This window comes from Papio anubis, chromosome 4, assembly GCF_008728515.1.
Source record: "Papio anubis isolate 15944 chromosome 4, Panubis1.0, whole genome shotgun sequence".
In the NCBI taxonomy this organism is placed as follows: Eukaryota; Metazoa; Chordata; class Mammalia; order Primates; family Cercopithecidae; genus Papio; species Papio anubis.
The window spans coordinates 7,241,513-7,265,654 of record NC_044979.1 but is presented as its reverse complement, the minus strand read 5'-3'; the positions used below and the strand labels follow the sequence as shown (position 1 = coordinate 7,265,654).

General features: G+C 41.1%; 1 protein-coding gene across 3 annotated transcripts in view; it reads left to right on the top strand.

Annotated features, from left to right (window-relative positions):
* The window catches only part of GALNTL5 (polypeptide N-acetylgalactosaminyltransferase like 5), a 64,968-nt gene extending 41,056 nt beyond the window's left edge, over positions 1-23,912 (top strand). For all 3 annotated transcript variants that reach the window (XM_009204264.2, XM_009204263.4, XM_009204265.2), the window contains 4 exons: positions 6,600-6,849; positions 11,875-11,992; positions 18,623-18,772; positions 23,628-23,912. In XM_009204264.2, the coding sequence (XP_009202528.1) occupies positions 6,600-6,849; positions 11,875-11,992; positions 18,623-18,772; positions 23,628-23,783 (674 nt within the window). In that variant the 3' untranslated portion in view covers positions 23,784-23,912. The remainder of the gene's footprint in view (positions 1-6,599; positions 6,850-11,874; positions 11,993-18,622; positions 18,773-23,627) is intronic.
* The last annotated feature ends 230 nt before the right edge of the window (positions 23,913-24,142 follow it).

Below are 24,142 nucleotides of genomic sequence, written 5' to 3'. Positions count from 1 at the left end.
AAACACCAATACCAAAACATTGGAAAGACAGAGCAATAACAGGCTGGGTGCGGTGGCTCACGCCTGTAATCCCAGTGCTTTGGGAGGCTGAGGAGGGAGGATTGCTTGAGGCCGGGAGTTTGAGACCAGCCTGGGAAACATGAGAAGACCTCATTTCTACAGAAATAAATAAATAAGTAAAAATTAGCCAGGTGTGGTGGCCCGTGCCTGTAATCCTATCTATTTGAGAGGGTGAGGGAGGAGGATCACTCGAGCCCAGGAGCTCAAGGTTACAGTGAGCTATGACTATGCCACTGCACTCTAGACAGAGCCACACATCACAACCCCATCTCAAAAAACAAATAAGAAAAAGATATAGCAATAACATAATGTGTAGGTAAAAAAAAAAACACTTTTTTTAAGACTTTAAAAATGCTTGGTTGTAGAGACCAAACTGAGAATTTTAATGTTATGTAAAATAAATTATATATAATGAGTTATGTTTAAAGGTAAAAATATGGACACTAACCAAAGAACAAAAATAAATACAAAATAGAGAAAAACAGGAAATACTGTGAAACTGATACATACGATATTTGTTGCTTTTCAAAAAACAAGTTAACAAACCTTGCAATCCACAATCCCTAGAGAAATGGTGCAAATAGACTACTACGGGAGAGCAGAAAAGAAGCTTCTACACAGGGTAAGATGGAGAACGTAGCTCCCAACTCCAGACTTTAGGGAGCAGTGGAACTGTTTAGAATATTTCCACACACTCTCTGGAAGCAAGTAGGGGAAAAGTCCCTCTATCAGGCAGGCTTGACCTCATTCCCTTTACTCATCGCAGGCCCGAAAGAGAATCTGATGAATGTGTGATAGGTCATCTAGCACATGACTGATAGGCTCTCTCTAAAAACGGTAAATAGCACAGTCCTTTCCAAAACTCTCAAGGGCGGCAGAAGTAGAGCAACTGTCCTTTCCTAGCAAGAAACTTCAGATTCCCACAAAATATTCCTGTGAAGGAGAGAAATCAGCTGAAGAGGGACCTCACCACTACTTTGCTCTCCTTATATGATGTAAGTTTCCCCCGTTAAATACTTTATGATGAGTGAAAATAAAATCTCATTGAAATGTAGGTGCTAGGTGGCCTGTTCCCACATATTTTTAACTTAAATCAGCATTCAGGAATACCTGAATAAAGGTATAAATAAAGTATATTTTAAATTATTCTACAATTTTTAATATTGCATTTATGGTCTTTCTGGGTCATTAGAATCCTCAAAGTTGCAAATATTTAAAATTTTCATATTAAGGGTACAAGTGTACACCATATACATTAAAGAGATACTACAAATCTGTATGGAAAAAGACTTTTAAAATGTTTTTGTTGTTTAATGCTGCTTAAACAGCCATTTGAGAAAATTCTAGGTCTTCATTTCATACCATAACACAAATAAATAATAACTGGATTAATGTTAATTTTATTTAAAAAAATCAAACCGTGGTCAGGTGTGGTGGCTCATGCTTGTAATTCCAGCACTTTAGGAGGCCAAGGCAAGAGGATTGCTTGAGGCCAGGAGTTCTAAGACCAGCCTGACAACACGGTGAGACACCATCTCTATAAAAATTTTTGTTAAAAAATTAGGCGAGTGTGTTGGTGCACACCCACAGTCCGAGCTACTCAGGAGGCTGAGGCAAGAGGATTGCTTGAGTCCAGGAGCTGGAGGTTATAGTGAGCTAAAATAGCGACACTCTACTCCAGCCTGGGCAACAGAGTGAGACTGTCTCTTTAAAAACATCACCATCAGGCCGGGCGCGGTGGCTCAAGCCTGTAATCCCAGCACTTTGGGAGGCCGAGACGGGTGGATCACGAGGTCAGGAGATCGAGACCATCCTGGCTAACACGGTGAAACCCCGTCTCTACTAAGAAATACAAAAAAACTAGCCGGGCGAGGTGGCGGGCGCCTGTAGTCCCAGCTACTTGGGAAGCTGAGGCCGGAGAATGGCGTGAACCCGGGAGGCGGAGCTTGCAGTGAGCTGAGATCCGGCCACTGCACTCCAACCCGGGCGACAGAGCGAGACTCCGTCTCAAAAAAAAAAAAAAAAAAAAAAAAACATCACCATCATAAACTTCTTAAAGGAGAATTACAAAATATAAAAACATAGATTAATACTTGTCTGTTCTATGAAAAAAGAAGAAATTTCAAAGCTTAAAGCCAATGGAAAAGGCAGCTGAAAAACGTCTTTTTTTAAATCAAAAAAATGTAAAATTGCTGCAAATGAAAAATAATAAAATTAAATAACAATAGGCTAGGGGAAATATAACAAGACAAAAAGTTAATATTCTTAGTATGTAAAATGTACATTTAAAATCCATTAAAAATATGACTCCAAGCTGGGCATGGTGGCTCACACCCATAATCCCAGCACTTTGGAAGGCCGAGGCAGGTGGATCATATGAAGTCAGAAGTTCGAGACTAGCCTGGCCAACATGGTGAAACCCCATCTCCACTAAAAATAAAAAAATTAGCTGGGCGCGGTGGCAGGCGCCTGTAATCCCAGCTACTTGGGAGGCTGAAGCAGGAGAATTGCTTGAAGCTGGGAGGTGGAGGTTGCAATGAGCCAAGATCGTACCACTGCACTCCAGTCTGGGTGACAGAGCAAGGCTTTATCTCAAAAAAAACAAACAACAACAACAAAACTACTCCAATAGGCAAAGGACATGAAAATTTCATTTACAAATGGCAAATCGTGGACAATTCAACCTCACCAGTAATTTAAAAGAAAATTTAACCAGATTTTTAAAATTGAGGTGAGATTAACATAAAACTAATCATTTTTAAATGAACAATTGAGTAGTATTTCACACCTTCACAATGTTGTATAGCCATGACCTCTAACTCCAAGACATTTTAATTACCTGAAAAGAAAATCTTACCCATTAAGCAGCTTCTTCCCTCCAGTCCTTGGTAACCACCAGTCTGTGTTCTATCTCTTTCTAGATATTTCATATCAACGGAATCATACAATATGTAACTTTTTGCATTGGGCTTCTTTCACTTAGCATAATATTTTTGAGGTTCACCCACATGGTGGATGTGTCAGTGCTTCCTTCCTTTTTTATGGTTGAATAATATTCCATTCTGTGATATACCACAGTTTGTTTCTCCATTCATCCATTGATGGGCATTTGGGCTGTTTCCATCTTTTCGCTGTTGTCAATAGTACTGCTGTGACCATGCACATACATACATTTGTTTGAATTCTTTTGGTATGTTCCTAGGAGTAGAATTGCTGGGTCTTATGGTAATTCCAGCTTTAATTTTGGGGGGAGCTGCCAAGCTCTTTTCTTCAGTGACTGCACCATTTACACTCCCATCAGCAATGTGTAAGAGTTCAAATTTCTCCATATCCTTGCCAAAACTTAGTTTTCATTTTTTAAGTTCTCACCATCCTAATGGAAGTGAAGTGGTCCTTCACTTTGGTTTTGATTTGTATTTTCCTAATGACTAATGATGTTGCCCATCTGTTCGTGTGCTTGCTAGCCATTTGTACATCTTCTTAGGAGAACCAGATGTTATTTTTCACCTATCAAATTAGTAGACATGATTTTAAAATGCTAATCATGTTATGTAATATTATAGAAGCTATTTTAGGTGAAAAATGTGAAGTATAAAACTGTGTGTGTGCCACCAATAGTATGAAAACTTTTATGTGTTAAAAATGGGACTCTTCTTAGCTCAGTTTTGGTTGAGGCATGAAAATCAAAGCTGTAATATTCCAAAGTGAGTTGTTACACTGACCACGATAAAGACATTTCAAAATAGAGATGTGAGAACCAGTGAGATGGCTCAGCCACATTGAGTCATATTGTCAGAGATTAAAGGAGATCTTTGGAGAAAGCTACTGCTCAAAGCCTGGTGAGAGAGACTTGATATGAATTCAGCACATTCTCAGACATCAATACAATAAAGTTGGAAATATATTGGGATTGAGGAGAAGTGAACTAATGTTAGTTTTTTGCCTGAAAATCAAAAGGATAAAAGGACCGTGACCAGCTGAAGAACAAAGGACACTTGCTTTTAGGTTAGTAGCTGTATTTATGGCAGGGTTTGCTTTGGCAGTGTTGGAGAGAGAGAGCCATAGGGATCATCTTAGATGGTGTCTGGTAGGACTATCTAGAAGAATGGACAGGTCTCAGCAGAGAAGCTGGAGGCAGAACGCAGGAGCTTAAGGAGCTGAGAAGACAGACTGAGTCACCAGAATAGAATGCACTTGCCCAGTTTGTGAGAACTGCCAACAAGAGACCACCAGGGATGGGAAGGGAGGTCCTCAAAATTACTATGCCAGCCACACCCTCAGAGAACTCAGCCCAGAGAGTGCCAAGTCCAGGCAAGAAAGAACTTTCCTGCTCCCTGTACTCCTCCCCTCTCACCCATCATTCCCAACAGCATTGGACAAGTGTTTCAATTTCTCTACGACCTCCCCAACACTTGCTATTGTCTGTCTTTTTCATTCTTGCCATCCTAGTGGATGGAAAGGGATACCTTGTTGTGATTTTTATTAACATTTTTCTGATGACTAATGATGTTGAACATCTTTTCACATGCTTATCAGTCATTTATATATCTTCTTTGAAAAAATGTCTATTCAAATCACTTGCACATTTTAAATCAAGTTATTTGTCTTTTTATTACTAACTTGTAAGAATTCTTTATACTCATACAAGTCCTTTATTAGATGTATGATTTGAAAATACTTTCCCCCATTTTGTGGATTCTCTCTCTCTCTCTCTCTCTCTCTCTCTCTCTCTCCCCCCCCCCCCCCCCCCTTTCTTTTTTTGACAGAGTCTTGCTCTGTTGCCCAGGCTGGAGTGCAGTGGCATGATCTTGGCTCACTGCAACCTCCGCCTCCTGGTGTCAAGAGATTCTCCTGCCTTAGCCTCCTAAGTAGCTGGGATTATAGGCACCCGCCACCACACCCTGCTAAATTTTTTTGTATTTTTAATAGAGACAGGGTTTCACTACGTTAGCCAGGCTGGTCTTGAGCTCCCGACCTCAGGTGATCCACGCGCCTCAGCCTCCCAACGTGCGGGGATTACAGGCATAAGCCACCGCACCAGCCATTTTTTTCATTTTCTTGATTGTGTCTTTTAAGCACAAAAGTTTTTGCTTTTGATAAATTCCAACATATCTATTTTTTCTTATGTCCCCTGTATTTTTGGTGTCATATCTAAGAAACCATTGCCTCATCTAAGGTCATGAATGTATGCCTATGTTTCCTTCTGAGTTTTATAATTTTAGCTCTTACCTTAGGTCTATGACCCATTTGATTTGATTTTTAGTATGATATGAGTTAGGGGTCTAACTTCATTCTTTTGCATGTGGATATTCCGTTGCCTCAGCACCATTTATTGAAAAGACTATACTTTCTCCATTGAATTGTCCTGGCCCTTGTCAAAAATCAATTGACCATAGACACATGGTTTATTTCTGGTTTCTGTGTCTCTCCTTATGCCAATGACACATTGTTTTGATTATTATCACTTTGTAGTAAGCCTTGAAATCAGAAAGCCCTTCAACCTTATTTTTTTCAAAATTATTTTGGCTAATCTAGGTCCCTCGCCTTTTCGTGTGACTTTTAGGATCAATTTCTTTAAAAAGAGCCAGCTGGGATTGCAGTAGGGATTGCACTGAATCTGTAGATTAGTATGGGGATTATTGCCATATTAAGTCTTGACCGAAACATGGGACTTTTTTATACCTTTCTAATGATTTTACATTGGCTACAAGAAAAAGTCTAAACTCTGCTACTTGAAGTTTGGGGTTCCTTCTACATTAGGCCCCTAGTGTACTTCAATAATATACCTTCTTTACTTTAACTATGCCAATTATTCCCATGTCCTCTAAGCAGAATAGGTCCCCACTAAAGCTTGAACTCAAAGGCTGAGGTGGGCAGATCACCTGAGGTCAGGAGTTCAAGACCAGCCTGGCCAACATGGTGAAACCCTGTCTCTACCAAAAATACAAAAATTAGCTGGGCGTGGTGGCAGGCACCTGTAATCCCAGCTACTTGGGAGGCTGAGGCAGGAGAATTGCTTGAATCCGGGAGGCAGAGGTTGCAGTGAGCCAAGATTATGCCACTGCACTCCAGCCTGGGCAATAGAACAAGACTCCATCTCAAAAAAAAAAAAAAAAAAAAGCTTGAACTCAAGAGCAAAAGTCGTAATGCATGTCTGCATCCCATGCACCAAACTCAATGCCTAAGATGATGTCCTCTCAGTAAAAATTTGCTAATTTTAAGCTGATCAGTCAAGACCAAGTTAAAATCGTTTTTTAAAATGGAAGTCCAGTTCAGTTCCACCTGCTCCTTTAGAATTCTCCCCGAAACCACTCTCTAACCCACAATTACCGGCTTCCTCTGAACATCTATAGCACACGATGTCACATATTTTTGCACATAATAATGTATTTCTTGTTTCCTCCCAATGAAACTGAAAGCGCTGTAAGAGTCAAACACACAGTAAATGCTCAAGAAATATTCATTGCATTGAACTTTGATTCGGATTGCCGTATTTTTCAGCTCTGTGGACTAACATTGCCCTGTTCTTGCCTCCCCAGGGGATGTTCTGGTGTTCCTGGACAGCCACTGCGAGGTGAACAGAGTATGGCTGGAGCCCCTGCTGCATGCCATTGCCAAGGACCCCAAAATGGTGGTGTGCCCTCTGATAGATGTCATTGATGATAGAACTCTGGAGTATAAGCCCTCTCCTGTTGTAAGGGGAGCTTTTGACTGGAACCTACAATTTAAATGGGATAATGTTTTCTCTTATGAGATGGATGGACCAGAAGGACCTACTAAACCAATCCGGTGAGATTTCTTCTGGTTTTGGAAAAATATAGCATATGTGTACTGAGACCCAGGGGGAAAATACCTCCAGAGATTATTCTTTCAAGTTCTTGGGCTTAATGAAAATGTTCTGTTACTTGTTTCTAGAAGTCTTTAATACAGTAATGCAATTATTGTCAGTAGAATCACGTAGTACTCAATATGTAATGTGATATGACATTTATCTTCACATGATCTTTAACTCTTCGATTTGCTGGTACTGAACACAATCCTATATGGATTCAATCATGACTCTGAGGAGCAATATTTAATTTTGACTAAAAGCTCAAGTCAAAGAGACCTAGTTTGCAGGAGGGACTCCATCATTTGTTAGCGGTTTAGGGCTGCCATGTACAGTTGCACCAGCTGTGCACTGCACATATCCAGGAGATACTGTTCACATAAAGACCATAAGGTCAATAGCATGTCTGGAATTGTACATTAAGACAGCCCTCAGTTGGCACAGTTACCTCTCTCAGCTTCAATGTCCTCATCTGTAAAACAGTGATAGTAATAATTAACACATGTCTCTTAGGATTGTCAGGGGGATTAAATGAGCCAATACATGTAAAACACACAGCCGAAGGCTTGACACAGAGGAAGTGAACTGATCAATATCAACATTAGATAGGGTATTGTCACAGACTTCAGAACAAAGGTGTACTTTATTTTAATAAAATGTAATAGGTAGAAATCTCAATAAAAATAAAACACAGCATTAATCTTTTAAGTTATCTCAAAATGATTTTAAATAAAGTTACTTTGAGTAAAAAAATAGCTATGGTGTTCCAATTACACAAATTTGGTTTATAATTTTTGTAATATTTCCATCTCACATATAAAACATGTTTAGGCTCTAATGTAAAAATAACTGATATTCAACATGGAAACTGTATTTCTAATATTTATTTGCTAAATGGTAAAATGTTTAGAATTCTAATACACGGCTCATGTGTATATACATCGGTTCATCCTTTTTGAAAACAATTTGGCAATGCAAATTAAGAATCTCATAAATATCCTTATTCTTTGATGTAGTAATCCACTTGATTTTATTTGAAAAGAGTCAGAAATAAGCAAGGAGATGTATATAGTGTGTCAATATTTATATTAATAAAAAGCTGAAAACAACATAAATATTCAATACTACTGAGATGGGTAAAAAAGTATCTTCATTTTTATGGACTATCACATAACCATTAAAAGTAAAGTTTTCAAGGGCTAATTAACTAGGAAGAAAACTTCTCACATGTTAAATTAAAAAATCAAACCATAAAAAATGTTCTGTTAGTATGATACTTTTGTGTGATTATATATGTACATATTATATGTAATATATGTTATACATATTACATATAATCGTATGTTACACTAAAATATATAATAATATGTATAAGAAAAAAAGTTATTTTTTAAAGGTTAAAAGAAAAAATAAATTTTATTTTATTATTTTATTGTTTTATTATTTGTATAAATATAAGGGGTACAAGGGCAATTTTGTTACATGGTTATACTCCCTAGTGGTGAAGTCTGGACTTTTCAAGTATCCACCACTCAAACATTGTACACCGTACCCATTAAGTCACTTCTTGTCATCCACTGCCCTCTTGTCCCCACGCTTCTGTCTCTAGTGCCTGTCAGTCCACACTCTATGTCCATGTATACACATTATTTAACTCCCACTTATAAATGAGAGCATGTGTATTTCTCTTTCTGTTTCTGAATTGTTTCACTTAAGATAATGGCCTCCAGTTCCATCCATGTTGCAGCCAAAGACATAATTTCATTCTTTTTTATGGTTGAATAGTATTCCATTGTGTACATATACCATATTTTCTTTATCCAATCATCTACTGAGGGACACTTAGGTTGATCCCATGACTTTACTTTACAGTTGTGAATAATGCTGTGATAAACATACAATGGCAGGTATCTTTTTGATATAAATGATTTCTTTCATTTTGGGAAGATACCCAATAGTGGGAATGCTGGATCGAATGGTAGTGCTACTTTAATTCTTTGAGAAATCTCTGTACTGTTTTCCGTAGATGTGCTAATTTACATTCCTACCAACAGTGTGCAAGCGTTCCCTTTTCTGCTTATCCTCGCCAGCATCTGTTACATATTAATCATAGTATTAATTAGCATTCATATCTGAAGATACATTTTTCCCATAGTTCTAATGATGACCAAATAAGCTAGGTGCAATGAGTTTTGGAAAACTTACAAAAAAAAAAAAAAAAGAAAAATCATGCCTAGGGCTTATGCCAATGATAACTCAAGACCTCCCCAACTCCCTGACGTGCAGGCATCACCATGACCAAGGATCATGTCCTTTCCCCCAGGCTCCCTGCCCTTTTTTAAGGGCAGAGCAAAGCCCTTTCACTTTCTCCCTGCTGTCTCAGACTACAGCCTTTACTAACCACTACCCAACCTTTCTCCTGCTGATACAGACACACACATACATGCACATGCGTGCCGGCACACACACACACACACACACACACTCAGTGACTTCAAGATTTTTAGAGTGAACACTTTCTCCCCTGAAAGGAAGATATAACTTGAATCCTTTGAGCCACACATCTTTTCACCCTATTTTCAATGGTACAAAATGGCATAACTTTAAAAAAAAACTGTTTTGTGAAATTACTTAATTTGTAAATTTAATGAGTATTTATTGATGACCTATCATGTGGCAGGCATTGTATTGATAGGAAACATGATCCCAGTCCTCAAATGTGTATAGTCTAGAGGGGAGGTCAGGCAGGTAAAAACAGACGATCAGGACAGTGCTATGGCAGGGGAGTGAGCATTTCCTTCCAGGCTTTCTGGGCTGCCTGGAATCACAGTCTCCTTCTAGTGTACCAGTGCCAGATAGAAAGCATGTTACCCAGCACACCAGACAGGATATACAGCACCTACTGCACCAGACGTGACGCACATTGCCCAGTGCACCCGGTAGGAACATTCCTATCAGAATACAGTTATCCTGTTATCTCTGCCAATTGCAACATCAAAACCACCTTATTTTGACCCCACTTCCTGTCAGTTACGTCCTCTTTTCTCTCTTTCGTATTAAAGCCTTAGAAAGATTTGTTCATCACTATCTCCAATTCCCTTAAACTCACTTCCATCAGTCTTCGCCCCCTGCCATTCACAGTTAAGACTTGTTCATGACCGTCTCTGGTTCAGCCCAGTGCTCAGTTCCAGTCCTTATCTCGCTGATCCAGCCACCATGTAGGATGCTGCTGGCCACGCCCTTCTCTTGGACACCCATGTCTCCCTGGGCCTCCAGGGAACCAGAGTTTCCTGGTCCTTCTCCTCCGTCCCTGGTTGCTCCTTCCTATCTCCTTTGCCAGTTCCTCTCCTCCTCTCAACTGTCAATGTTGAAGCACCCAGGGCTCAGGGCTGGTCCTCTACGCTTCTCCACTCACTCACACAGTGATTCTCATCCACCTCATCCATGACTCCCAAAGGATGTCTCCAGCCCTGACCTCTCTCAGAACTCCACACTCATGTATCCAACTGCATCCAACTACCTACTTCATAGCCCCACTTGAATGCCAAATAGACATCTCAAACATACCCCGAAGAGAATCTTCCTGCCAAAAACCTGCTCCACCCATAGTGTTTCTCATCTCAGTGCACGGCAATTCCGTCCATCTGGTGTGCAGGCCAAAAACACTGGAGTCAGCCTTGACTCTTCTCTTCCTCCAACACCCACACCCCACCCATAAGCAAATCTGTTAGCTCTGTCTCCAAAATATACCAGGAATTCAACCGCATCTTACCATCTACATTGCTGCATTCTTATCCAGGATCCCATTATTTTTCTCTGGGACCACTGTTGCCCCTCTAATTGGTCTCCCTACCCTTTCCCCTACACATGGGTCTTGATTTGTGTGTTGAGTGACTCATATCCCTAAAACATAGGTGCTCAGTATATACTTTTTTAGATAGATTCTCACTCTCTCTCCCAGGCTGGAGTGCAGTGGCATGATCTCAGCTCACTGCAGCCTCCGCCTCCCAGGTTCAGGTGATTCTCATGCCACAGCATCCCAAGTAGCTGGGATTTACAGGTGCAGGCAACCACATCTGGCTAATTTTTGTATTTTTAGTAGAGTTGGAGTTTCCCCATGTTGGGCAGGCTGGTCTTGAACTCTTGACCTCAAGCGATCCTCCTACGTCGACCTCCCAAGTGTTGGGATTACACGTGTGAGCCACCGCACCCAGCTGTGACTATTTTCAAATGACTTAGTTTGGTATTATTTGGCCCTACTATTGGTGGACAAAACAAGATGCTTTTTAATATTATGGTTTGTCCAGAAGTAAATATTACAATTCACCTAATATCTTTAGAAAGGGAGAGCTCTGAACCCTGCTACCCAGTTCAATTGTCATCCTCATGGGAAACTCATATTCCAAATGTCATTTTCCTTCTCATTACGAAAACATTTAGAATATATCACATACATATTTTGGTGAGAGCTAAGTAAAAGTTACTGCCTACTTTTGTTAGTTGTGGTTTTTGGTAATTTTATACACTTAAATGTATAATAAGATAATTTTAGTATTGTTTTCTCTCTCTCTTTTTTTTTTTTTTTTTTTTTTTTGAGACAGAGTCTCGCTCTGTCATCCCAGGCTGGAGTGCAGTGGCCGGATCTCAGCTCACTGCAACCTCCGCCTCCCAGGTACAAGCGTTTCTCCTGCCTCAGCCTCCCAAGTAGCTGGGACTACAGGCGCGTGCCACCTCACCTGGCTAATTTTTTGTATTTTTAGTAGAGATGGGGTTTCACCGTGTTAGCCAGGATGGTCTCGATCTCCTGAACTCGTAATCCACCCGCCTCGGCCTCCCAAAGTGCTGGGATTACAGGCATGAGCCTCCACACCCGGCCTGTTTTCTCATTTTAAACTATAAGTTATTACTAATTCAATATATTTTTGAGGAGAATACAGAATGACTTTCTCTGTGAAATTAATTTCATATTTATGTCCCCTTTCTAGATCACCTGCAATGTCTGGAGGAATTTTTGCTATACGTCGGCATTATTTTAATGAAATTGGACAGTATGACAAGGATATGGATTTTTGGGGAGGAGAAAATTTGGAACTTTCACTAAGGGTAATTCAGATTTTATTTTTAAAATAGCTATAGAGAGTGAAACCTAACTTTGTCACATACAATGCTGTGGTAATTATGCTCAATTTTCCTACATGAACATCCCATACCATTCCAGTGGCACATGCAGTAAACAATTTATGGGGCTTCTTGTAAAAATGGAAAACATTTAATATTAGATTATTGGCCTGGTGTGGTGGCTCATACCTGTAATCCCAGCACTTTGGGAGGCTGAGGCAGATGGATTATTTGAAGCCAGGAGTTCAAGACCAGCCTTGGAAACATAGCAAGACCCCCATCTCTCCTTTTTTTTTTTTTTCTTAAATGAGATGGGGGTCTCGCTATGTTGCCCAGGTTGGTCTTGAACTCCTGGGCTCAAGTAATCCTCCCATCTTGGCCTCCCAAAGCACTGGGATTATAGGTGTGAGCTACTGTGCCTAGCCTCTACTTCTTAAAATAAATATATTTAATTTAAAAATATTAGGTTCTTATACCATATGTTTTGTTATTTCTGATGTATGGTATATCAAATTAATATAATATTTTAAATCTATTATTTTTACTGTCTCAGTAGTTGTTTTTTCCAATTTTTTCTGTTTTGGATTTTATTTTCTCTCTCTTTTCCTTCCTTCTTTTGGCCAGTTATTTGTTCACTTTTAAGGTTCCCAAGCAGACTTCTTTCATAATGCTTCAGATACTTGATTATGCATATAAAAATATCTAGAACAATAGCGTTTCCTCCAAGCCTCTATTTGATGGTCCCTCTTAAGCTTGTTGGTTTTTTTCTTTTTTTTTGCTTTGTTTTTTTCATTCTCAAGTTCCCTTTGGACCCGGGCATTATTTCATAACGCCCATGCCTTTGGCACATTTTATTCTGTTTGGTTGATTATTCCTTGTTTTATTATATTGCACTCTAAGAAAATGGCTCAAGAAGTTTACCTCCTTTCATGATCTGATAACGTGATCAGTTTTGTGTATTATACAGGCAGAGGTGGAGAGTCAGTATATTCCTTTTTCTGGCCCTACATTCCCTATATGTAGCAAATGACAACTATTATTTGAACATTAATTATTCCTACTCCAATATTTCAATGGCGCCTTTCCTGATGGCCCGTCGTATCTTTTAGGTATACTTGGGTGTCTTTTTATAAAGAAATATGTAAATTAATAAGTAGCTGAAATAGTCTCTTGACACCGGCAGCTGTCACTAACCACGACAAGTAACCTTGTCTTTCCTGAGGAAGAATGATCTCCGCACCTGCATACACCTCTTCATTTCTCGTTTACTCCTCATTCCAGTAAATCGACATCCTAGAAGGCCCTCAGCTTTCTGTGACATCGTTCCAGGAACTGCCACCAGTTTCATGTTGATGTCCTTAATGGATGGCTTTTGATCTTCCATCTGTCTGAGGTCATTGCAGCATCTGACACTATAAACCGTCTTTTCCAGAAGTTTTCTTGGATGTTAGAACAGTATTCCTGGATTGCTTTCCACGCTCAGTTGTTCTCAGTTTCCTTTGCAGGAATTTCTGCTGCTGCTCATCAGTTAGACACAGGTGTCCCCAAGGTTTCCATCCTTGTCAGACTTTGCTTCTTACACCATGTGCTCTTCAGGGCTCAGGGCTAGCATCCAGGTCCTCTGCACCTGTGAAGCCATGCTGGTTGTTAACATAACGCAGTCTTTCTGCATCTGGTGTGAAAAAACCTCTACTCGGAGCCAGCCAAATACCTTCCACTTGTAGCCCAACCATAGGTCCAGGCTCTCTGGACCTTCCCATGTTCCAGTAACTAAGGGAATAGCACTTGGCAGGGCACGTCTACTCTGATTGCCGAGGGTCTGTGCTACACCCTTGTTAATATTTTTAGTAGGATACTTGCATCAATCCCCATGGCTGTAACTAATACCTGCATCATGATAATATCCAACTCTATAGTTTCGGTTTAGGACTATCTCTTGAGAGTAATATTTAAGCTCAATCTAGCCCTCATTTAAGGAGCACCTCCTTTGAGTCAAACTGTGCTGTATGCTGATCATTGAGAAGAAGACACAGTCTTCATTAATTCATCCACGCAACAATATGTATTGAGTACTGTTATGTATGAAGCACTGTGCTGGGTGCTAAAATACAGCGGCACACGATACAAAAGTGGCTTTTTTTGTTTTGTTTTTTTGAGATGGAGTCTTGCTCTGTTGCCAGGCTGGAGTGCAGTAGCGTGATCTTGGCTCACTGCAATCTCCGCCTCCCAGGTTCAAGCGATTCCCTTGCCTCAGCCTCCTGAGTAGTTGGTACTACAGGCCGCTTGTTTGTATTTTAATAGAGATGGGGTTTCACCATGTTGGCCAGGATGGTCTTGATCTTCTGACCTTGTGATCCGCCCACCTCAGCCTCCCAAAGTGCTGGGATTACAGGCGGGAGCCACCGGGTCCGGCCAAAAGTGGCTTCTAATGTCATGAACTTTCTATCTATTGAGTAGGGTGAGATTTTCAGATACTTAATTTTATTTTGGCCCAGGTGCAGTGGCTCACGCCTATAATCCCAACACTCTGGAAGGCCGAGGTAGGCGGATCACCTGAGGTCAGGAGTCCGAGACCAGCCTGGCTAACATGGTGAAATCCTGTCTCTTCTAAAAATACAAAAACTAGCTGGGCATGATGGTGCACGTCTGTAATCCCAGCTACTCAGGAGGCTGAGGCACGAGAATCGCTTGAACCTGGGAGGTGGAGGTTGCAGTGAGCCAAGATCGTGCCACTGCATTCCAGCCTGGGCAGACAGAGCGAGACTCCGACTCAAAAAACAAAAAAATTATTTTTGGTAAGTGCAATAGAGAAATACAGAGTATTATGGGACCCTCTAAAAGGAGAACCTAGCCTTCTCTTGGGGGATGTATGTGTCTTAGATGGCTTCCCTGAAGAACTCACATTTAAGATACATGTAAAGGATAAAATGTATTTTAACAAGTTCTTATTTCTGACATGCACTGCTCTAAAATCTTACAGATATTAACCCATTTAATCCTCCTAACAAACCTGTAGGGTAAGTAGCACCATTATCTCCGACTTGTAGTGAAGAAACTGAACCACGGAGAGGTTGAGTAACTTGCCCAAATTCACGGAACTTGTAAGCACTCTGCTCCTAACCTGTCGTTTCCTGCCTCATGCTGTCTGCTCAGCTTCAGGTCTTGAAACCCCACCAGCTCAGTTCTACCCTCTTTCTAAGTCACTTCCATCTGAGGCTAGCAATGTATTGGAAGCCTCCAATGCTCTGAATTTTTTTTTAGTTGCCCTGAACTCGGTGCTACTCTTGCTCGTGGAAAGTGATGGTTCGTGGATGCCCACAAAGCTACAGGTTCACTTCTAGTCTCTGAATGGTTCTCCTAACTGAGCTTCAACATGGCATTTCAATTTTCCTGGCAAAGCAGAGGCTGGCCTCAAACAGTCCCAACAATCTGCAGTCTTGGTTCACCCGATCTCCCCGACACCTGCAGTCTATCCTGCCATCCCCAGATGCTGGCAAGCTGTGCTGCTCCAGGAACTGGGGCCTCGCCCTGCACTTGAAAGATTATCCCTAGAGAAACCCTTTTCTCTGCCTCTCCCCCATGCTGAACCTCTTAGATATCAATGCCAGTTTAGATTCCACCCAAGGTTGCTAACTCTCCTTGATGCTGTGGTGTGAAAACAAACCATGTGTTCTGTAGTAGAGAAATAGTCAAGCAAATTCGCAAACACCTGCATGAGGAAGAATTAGGGAAGGCACTCAACACTCTTCTCCCTCTCTGCCTGGAACACTCCAGTACCTCAGTGGGTTACCCTTGGCCCATCTGCTCAGAATTTCTATTCCCAAGAGTTTTAGGAATCAGACAGTTACTGTCACAGCAGTAGTCGGCTATTGCCACCATGATGTTACGTAATAAACTACCTCAAAACTGAGTGGTTGGGAGCAATAAGCGTTTACTTTTTCTTTCATCTGTCCATGGTTGGCCAAAGTGGCTCTGCCTCAGAACAGAGGTTGCTGGGCTGGCTCTAGTCTCTGAATGGGATCCAGATCTGATTATCATTCTAGGAGTAGCAGCGACTCACAGCATATTCTTCTCACGCTGAATGGCAGGAATTCAAAAGTCAAGCCAAACCACACAACACATTTACACCTCTGCACGCGTGACGTGTGCTCACGATCCATTGGCCAAATGTGTCGAACAGAGAAGCCCAAATTCAGTCAGTCAGGGAAATGTGCTGTGCCCCAAGGTGAGGGACGAGGAATGAGCTGTTTATTGAACAAGGTTTCAATCTATCACACCAAGTTGCTGGAATGACCAACTAAGTGGGCAGAGGTCTTATTTACTTGAGTAAATAAAACTGGTGTTAGCCAGTCAGGATGGTGATTATTAAAAAGTCAAAAAAATAACAGATGCTGGCGAGGCTGTGAAGAGAAGGGAATGTTTATATCCTGCTGTGGGAGTGTAAATTAGTTCAACCATTGTGGAAAACAGTTGGGAGATTTCTCAAAGAATTTAAAACAGAACTAGCATTTGACCCAGCAATCCCATTACTGGGTATATATCCAAAGGAATATACATTGTTCTACCATAAAGACACATGCATACATATGGTCACTGCAGCACTTTCCACAATAACGAAGACATGGAATCAACTTAGATGCCCATCAACAGTGGACTGGGGCCGGGCACAGTGACTCATGCCTCTAATCCCAGCACTTTGGGAGGCCAAGGTGGGCAGATCACTTGAGGTCAGGAGTTCAAGACCAGCCTGACCAACATGGTGAAACCCCGTCTCCACCAAAAATACAAAAATTAGCCAGGTGTGGAAGTGTGTGCCTGTAATCCCAGCTACTCAGGAGGCTTAGGCACAAGAATTGCTTGAACCTGAATGGCCGGGCATCCAGGCTGGATGACAGAGCAAGACTCAGTCTCAAAAAAACAAAAACAAAAACAAAAGTCAGTGGATTGGATAAAGAAAATGTGTTACGGATATACCATGGAATGTTACACAGCCATTGAAAAATAATAAAATCATGTCCTTTGCAGCAAAATGGATGGAGCTGGATGGAGGTCATTATCCTAAGCAAATTAACACAGGAACAGAAAACCCAATACTGCATGTTCTCATTTATAAGTGACAGCTAAACATTGTACACGGACACAAAGCAGGGAACAACAGATACTGGGGCCTTCCTGAGGGTGGATTGTGGGATGAGGGTGAGGATAAAAAATTACCTAGTGAGTACGATACTCATTACCAGGGTGATGAAATAATCTGTGCTCTAAACCCGCAGACATGCATTTTACCCACGTAACACACACATACACATGTACCCTTGAACTGAAAATGTAAGTTGGAAAGAAAAAAAAAACAAAACTGATGTTAGGAGGAAAATGCTCCTTCACGTATCAGCTAGCTTTTGCTGTATAACAAACCATCCCAAAACACAGTGCCTTAAAACAACAAGCAATAGTTATTTCTCATAATCCATTGTATCACTAAAGTGGTTCTTCTAGGCTTAGCCAGAATGGCTGAGTTGTGCTGGTGTGAGAACTACTCATGGAGTGGTTACAGTAATTAAACAAAAGAGTTATGGCAAGTGTACTGTAAGATGAGAAATCAGGTGCAAAAGATTTATATCATAAGCATGTTCTTTGGGGTATTATTTTTAATAATAAAAATCAGAAGCTACCAAAATGTCCAAACAACTTAAGACTTCGAAAATAATTTCATACAACATCAAATGAAAAAAAAGCAAGTTATCTTAATGTTGTTGTGTCTACATGAGTTTACCTATGTATCTGGGTTAATATTGACTCACTCAGAATGTTAGGACAAGAAGTGAATTATGTTTTCTTCTGTGTGCTTTCCTGTATTTGCCAAGTTTTCAATGGCTATATTTTACTTTTGTGTAGTAAAATTAATAGTGATTAAAAGTGAGCAACATAAGGAGTTTTAGGTATTAAAAAAGATGAATAATTGAATTCAGTCACGATTAGCATTTCTCTTGTTTCTTGCCTACATCCAGCAATTCCTGTAGGTAATTATGAGACAGGCAGAACCCCTTTGTCTTCATTGCTGGCTCTCAGTCAGGCTTTCTAAATTTGAACCTTGCACTCTGCTGTGAAACTTCTGTGTGATTGGGCAAACTTCTTAACCAATGTGTTAGTTTCCTCATCTGTAAAATGGGAATAATCACAGAATCTGAATTATAAGGCTGTTGTAATAATTAGCCATTTTTATGGGTGGTGGTTGTTTTTTTTTTTGTTTTTGAGATGGAGTCTCGCTGTGTTGCCCAGGCTGGAGTACAGTGGCACGATCTCGGCTCACGACCTCTGCCTCCCAGGTTCAAGTGATTCTCCTGCCTCAGCCTCCCAAGTAGCTGGGATTACAGGCACCTGCCACCACGCCCAGCTAATTTTTGTATTTTTAGTAGAGACGGGGTTTCACCAAGTTTAAGACCAGGCTGGTCTTAAACTTAACTCCCTTCCTCAGGTGATCTGCCTGCCTCAGCCTCCCAAAGGGCTGGGATTACAGGCATGAGCCACCACACCTGGCCATTATATTTGTTTAAAAGCAGTTGCCTATTACCAGTAATAATGCATTCATATGTTTTTTATTCTTCTTATGCCTAGATCTGGATGTGTGGAGGCCAACTCTTTATAATCCCCTGCTCTCGAGTAGGACATATCAGTAAGAAACAGACTAGAAAAACTTCTGCAATCATCAGTGCCACAATACATAACTACCTAAGACTGGTGCACGTTTGGCTGGATGAATATAAGGTGGGGAACACATCCTTGACTTGGAAAATGCATGTGAGGGTGGAGCAGGACTTGTTCTGAGGAAGCCTGCTGCTGCCTTTCCAGATCCAGCGTTTGTTCTGGAGGTCATTATCCTAAGCAAATGAACACAGGAGCAGAAAACCAAATACTGCATGTTCTCATTTATAAGTGAGAGCTAAACATTGTACATGGACACAAAGCATGGAACAACAGATACTGGGGCTTTCTTGAGGGTGGACTGTGGGAGGAGGATGAGGGTAAAAAACTATTGATAGTTATTGATAGTTGTTATTTTCCCTGTTTTTCTTGAATACAGCACCCCTCTAACCCCTCATCAATCCATCCCCAACCTTATTCTCAGTTCATCCTAAGCTGCTACTCTTACACCTCATTATTTTTGTTTTAATTTCTGGGAAAACTCAAGTCTCTCAGAAGTAAATCAACCAACATGAGCAGTCATTTTATGGAGGTGCTGATCTATTCCCTCCATTCCCACCTCCAGGGAATTGTCCCACACCTGAAGCAAACAGCTTCTCCTTGCCCTGTCCCCATGTGCAACTCTTTTTTTTTTTTTTTTTTTGAGATGGAGTCTTGCTCTGTTGCCCAGGCTGGAGTGCAGTGGTGCCATCTCACCTCACTGCAACCTCCGCCTCTCGGGTTCAAGTGATCCTCCTTCCTCAGCCTCCTGAGTGGCTGGGACTACAGGCACGTACCACCATGCCTGGCTAATTTTTATATTTTTAGTAGAGATGGGATTTCACTATGTTGGCCAGGCTGGTCTCAATCTCTTGACTTCATGACCCGCCCACCTTGGCCTCGCAGAGTGCTGGGATTTACAAGCCTGAACCACCACACCTGGCCCATGTACAACTCTTGAGATTCTTTTTCTTCCCCGCTGATTTCCCAAGCGATGTGGATGCTGCTGGTCATGGGACTGTGTGAGAACTTCCACTACCACTTTTCGACCAGCAGCCAAAGATTTCCATATCAAAGCTATACCCTATTATCTGTGCATTTCCCCAGGAATTAAGTACCTTGCCAGGACTTACAAGGGTGCATGTCCATCCAGAAGCTATGTGTAAATAAATACAAAATCCCCAGCAAAATCTCATTTCAGACAAAGAAATGGAAATATGTAAGAATCTCTCTGACAGTGTATGTCCTGGTCTTCATCTTATGTTTCTCTAATTGAAAAAACACACTTTAATTATGAAGGTAATAATGCTCCATTTCTTTTGTAATTAGAGAAATGTGAATTAAAACTTCAAAGAGCTATGTCAACATCGCCGCTTAGATTGGCAGAATTTTAAAAGTCTGACAGGCCTGGCTGGACACAGTGGCTCATGTCTGTAATCCCAGCACTTGGGAGGCCAAGGCAGGCAGATCACCTGAGGTCGGGAGTTCAAGACCAGCCTGGCCAATATGGAGAAACTCCGTCTCTACTAAAAATACAAAATTAGCCGGGTGTCATGGCACACTCCCATAGTCCCATCTACTCAGGAGGCTGAGGCAGGAGAATCTCTTGAACCTGGGAGGAGGAAGTTGCAGTGAGCCAAGATCGTACCATTGCACTCCAGCCTAGGCAACAAGAGCAAAACTCTGTCTCAAAAAAAACAAAAACACAAAAAAACAAAAAAAAAAACCTTATAGGCCCAAGTGTCGGTGAGCAATAGGATCTCTCAGCTTTTGCTTTATGGGAGTGTTGACTTTTACAAAATTGCATCTGAAAACAGCATGGCAGCATCTACTAAAGAAAAAGATCTGAATACCTTGTGATTCAGCAGTTCTGCTCATGCATATGCTACAGAAGCGAGTGCTTTTGTGCACCAGGATGCAAGAACAAGAAAACTACTACACAGCATTATTTCTTTTAGCCAAAACTTAATACAATACAAATACTCATCAAGAATAGAGTGGACAAATGTGATATATTTAGTTGCTATAATCCTACACAGCAATGAAAATTAACTGGGCAGGGTGCAGTGGTTCACGCTTGTAATCTCAGCACTTTGGGAGGCCGAGGCAGGTGGATCACCTGAGGCCAGGAGTTCGAGACCAGCCTGGCCAACAAGGTGGAACCCCATCTCTACTAAAAAGACAAAAAAAAAATTATCCGGGCATGGTGAGCATCTGTAATTGCAGCTATTCGGGAGGTTGAAGCTGGAGAATTGCTTGAACCCAGGAGGTAGAGGTTGCAGTGAGCTGAGATCACAACACTGCACTCCAGCCTGGGTGACAAGGGCAAAGCTCCATCTCAAAGGAAAAAAAAAGAAAGAAAATTAACCAACTATAGTGTATAGTCATGTCTCACTTAACGACGGGAATATATTATGAGAAATCATCATGAGGTGATTTCATTGTTGTGGGACTGTACCTACACAAACTGGGATGGAGATGGTATTGCCCATTACACACCTTGGCTCTATGGTATGGCCCACTGCTCCCAGGCTGCAAACCTGTATGGCATGTGACTCTACTGAACACTGTAGGCAGTTGTAACCCAGTGGTAAGTATTTGTGTATCTAAACATATCTAAACAAATGGCACAGTAAAAATATGGTATTATAATCTTATGGGACTACCATTATGAACGCAGTCAGGTGTTGACTGAAACATCATCACATGGTGCGTGACTGTACCACAAGAGCATAGGTAAATTTCAGAGATGTGATGGTGAATGAAAGCAGCCAAACACAACAGAACTTTTACTGTATTATTTCCTTCCTGTAAAGTTCAAATGGGTAAAATTAAACCATATAATTTGTGCATGAATAATCAGATATCAAAGCTAGAATGAAAAGAAATGAATTTGTAATCAAGATAGCATTTAAAACAAAGGAAAAGGGTTATGATCAGGAAAGAAAAGGCAGGGGGATTTCAAGTTGTCCTTCAAAATTAGAACATATAAACACATCTCATTCTTTTAAATAGCTCCTTTAACTGGATCTACCAAAATTGATCCCGTTAATAAGTAGTACCAGTTGATAAGCATTCTGATTTCCCCGGCTTTTTGCTATTTTCTTCACAATCCTCAAACGAGAATTCTTTTGTTTTTTCTTTCTTTTGAAACAGAGTCTTGCTCTGTCACCCAGGCTGGAGTCAGTGGCACAATCTCGGCTCACTGCAAGCTCCGCCTCCCAGGTTCAGTGATTCTCCTGCTCAGCCTCCCGAATAGCTGGGACTACAGGCGCGTGCCACCACGCCCAGCTAATTTTTTATATTTTTAATAGAGATGGGGTTTCACCATATTGACCAGGCTGGTCTTGAACTCCTGACCTCATGATCTGCCTGCCTTGGTCTTCCAAAGTACTGGGATTGCAGGCATAAGCCATCACGCCTGGCCTTGAAATGAGAATTATTGACATACTTTTTTGTGTATATTTTTGCAAATACATCTTTGGAATAAATTCAAGACATGAACTTGCTGGGGCAAGAGTTAGTGCATTTTAAATCCTGATGGGGTAACATCCAAATGATCTTCACTGTGTGTCTCGTCATCTGTGCTGCCATCAAATGTATATGAAAGTGGCTGTCTCCTCATATTGGTTATAATCGAACTGTTTGTTTTAATCAGGTAGGTTAAAAACATCTCATTGTTTAAAATTGTATTTCATTACAACAAATCTTGAGCTTATTTTCATGTTTGTTGATTTTTTTTTTTTCTGTGAACGCTGGTCATGGATCTAGATGGTTGAATTGAATATAGCTATTTCTGCATGGTTTACTGAATTTCACAAAGCACATAGTGCCAAAAAGTTAACTTAAAGGCATATGATGTTAAGTATAAAAACCAATGGATTGCATAATACAGCACAATGGGAAATTTAGTGACTGATTGGGACAAGAAAGGGCTTTGGACAGGAAGATGTGCCTAAGGTCATCCATGCTGTCTTTTCTCCAAAATGATGGCACCCTCCCCCATCTGCAGGTTTGTCCCCTGCACCAATCCACCCTGGGGACCTAGGGGTGGCAGAATGTGATGGTAAAGACCTACGGTGGTCATGGATCCCCAGGGAGAATCCAGCATGGCATGCCCATAATACATTAATTTGGATGAGCAAACTCCTTCTGTCATTCAACACTATCACTATCCTGTCTGCCAGGCCTGGGAAAACACAGATGAAAAGATAAGGGTTCTGTTCGCAAAGGGCTTCAGTCTACTTAGAATACCTTTTTTCAACAGGGGGCCAACAGAGTCCATTAGACATTCATTCTTGGGGCTTCCTCAAGTCAGAGCACACAAAAAACTAACCAAGTGTGGTGATAATAATGACCATCTCAGACATGATGGTTAGTATGTGCCAGCCATGCTCGCCCAGGGGCTTTGCGTGTCCCTATTAGACTGTTCAACCCTCACAACCACTTCGCAAGGGGAGGACTTGCCTAAGGTCACGCAGATCCTGAATGGCAGAGCCAGACTTTGAACCCAGGTTGTACTCCTGCAGGATCTATTCTCCCTTTACTACATCATCCCCCATTTCTGAAAAGACAAACATACTGATCAGGACCAGGGAGTAAGGGGGTTTGTCCTTGGGTATTGTTGAAAAAACAGGAGAAAGGGGATACCACAATAGGTGGCTGTGATTCTTTGGCTGAGAAGCAGGACCCAGTCTTCCTGGATCCCGCTATGCCACTTAGGGTGCCATGGCACATGCTGTGAACATGTGCATGGTGGGTAAATCCGAGGTCCCATAGTATGTCTCTGCCTTCATTCCTTGGACAGAAAAAAATTGGGATCTGGAGGGCTTTTTTAGTTCACATGATGAAAATACATGTGTCTATGTTAGATATAATCATTTGATCACCGAAGATTTGTTTGGCTGAACATAATGGCTGACTCTGTATTTTCATGTAGGAGCAGTTTTTTCTTCGAAAGCCTGGTCTGAAATATGTTACCTATGGAAACATTCACGAGCGTGTTCAGTTAAGGAAACGACTGGGTTGCAAGTCATTTCAGTGGTATTTGGATAATGTCTTCCCAGAGTTGGAGGCATCTGTGAACAGCTCATGAAAGGAAAACAAATCACTTTGATTAATAAAGGGTTAAAAGTCTCCTAATCATTCAACATAGTGGCACAAGAATGTAAGATTGGAACATCGTGGAATTATGTGAAATGCAATTAAAAAAATATGACCAGAATGGTCTATGATGTGGGTGCCTTTATTTCCCCTTGAATGAAAATTCTTAATACTTTTGTTACTCATCTGCTACTGAATTTCTGAGGTGACAAGACCTTGAACATTAGAAATGTCCTAAGTGGTCACACAGTTACGACTCTATCATACAGCTGACTGAGTTTAAGTAAAGCGCATTTGTTTACCACACCCACCTGGCCCTGGTGGACTGTAGGGACTGCTTTCCCTTTGCCA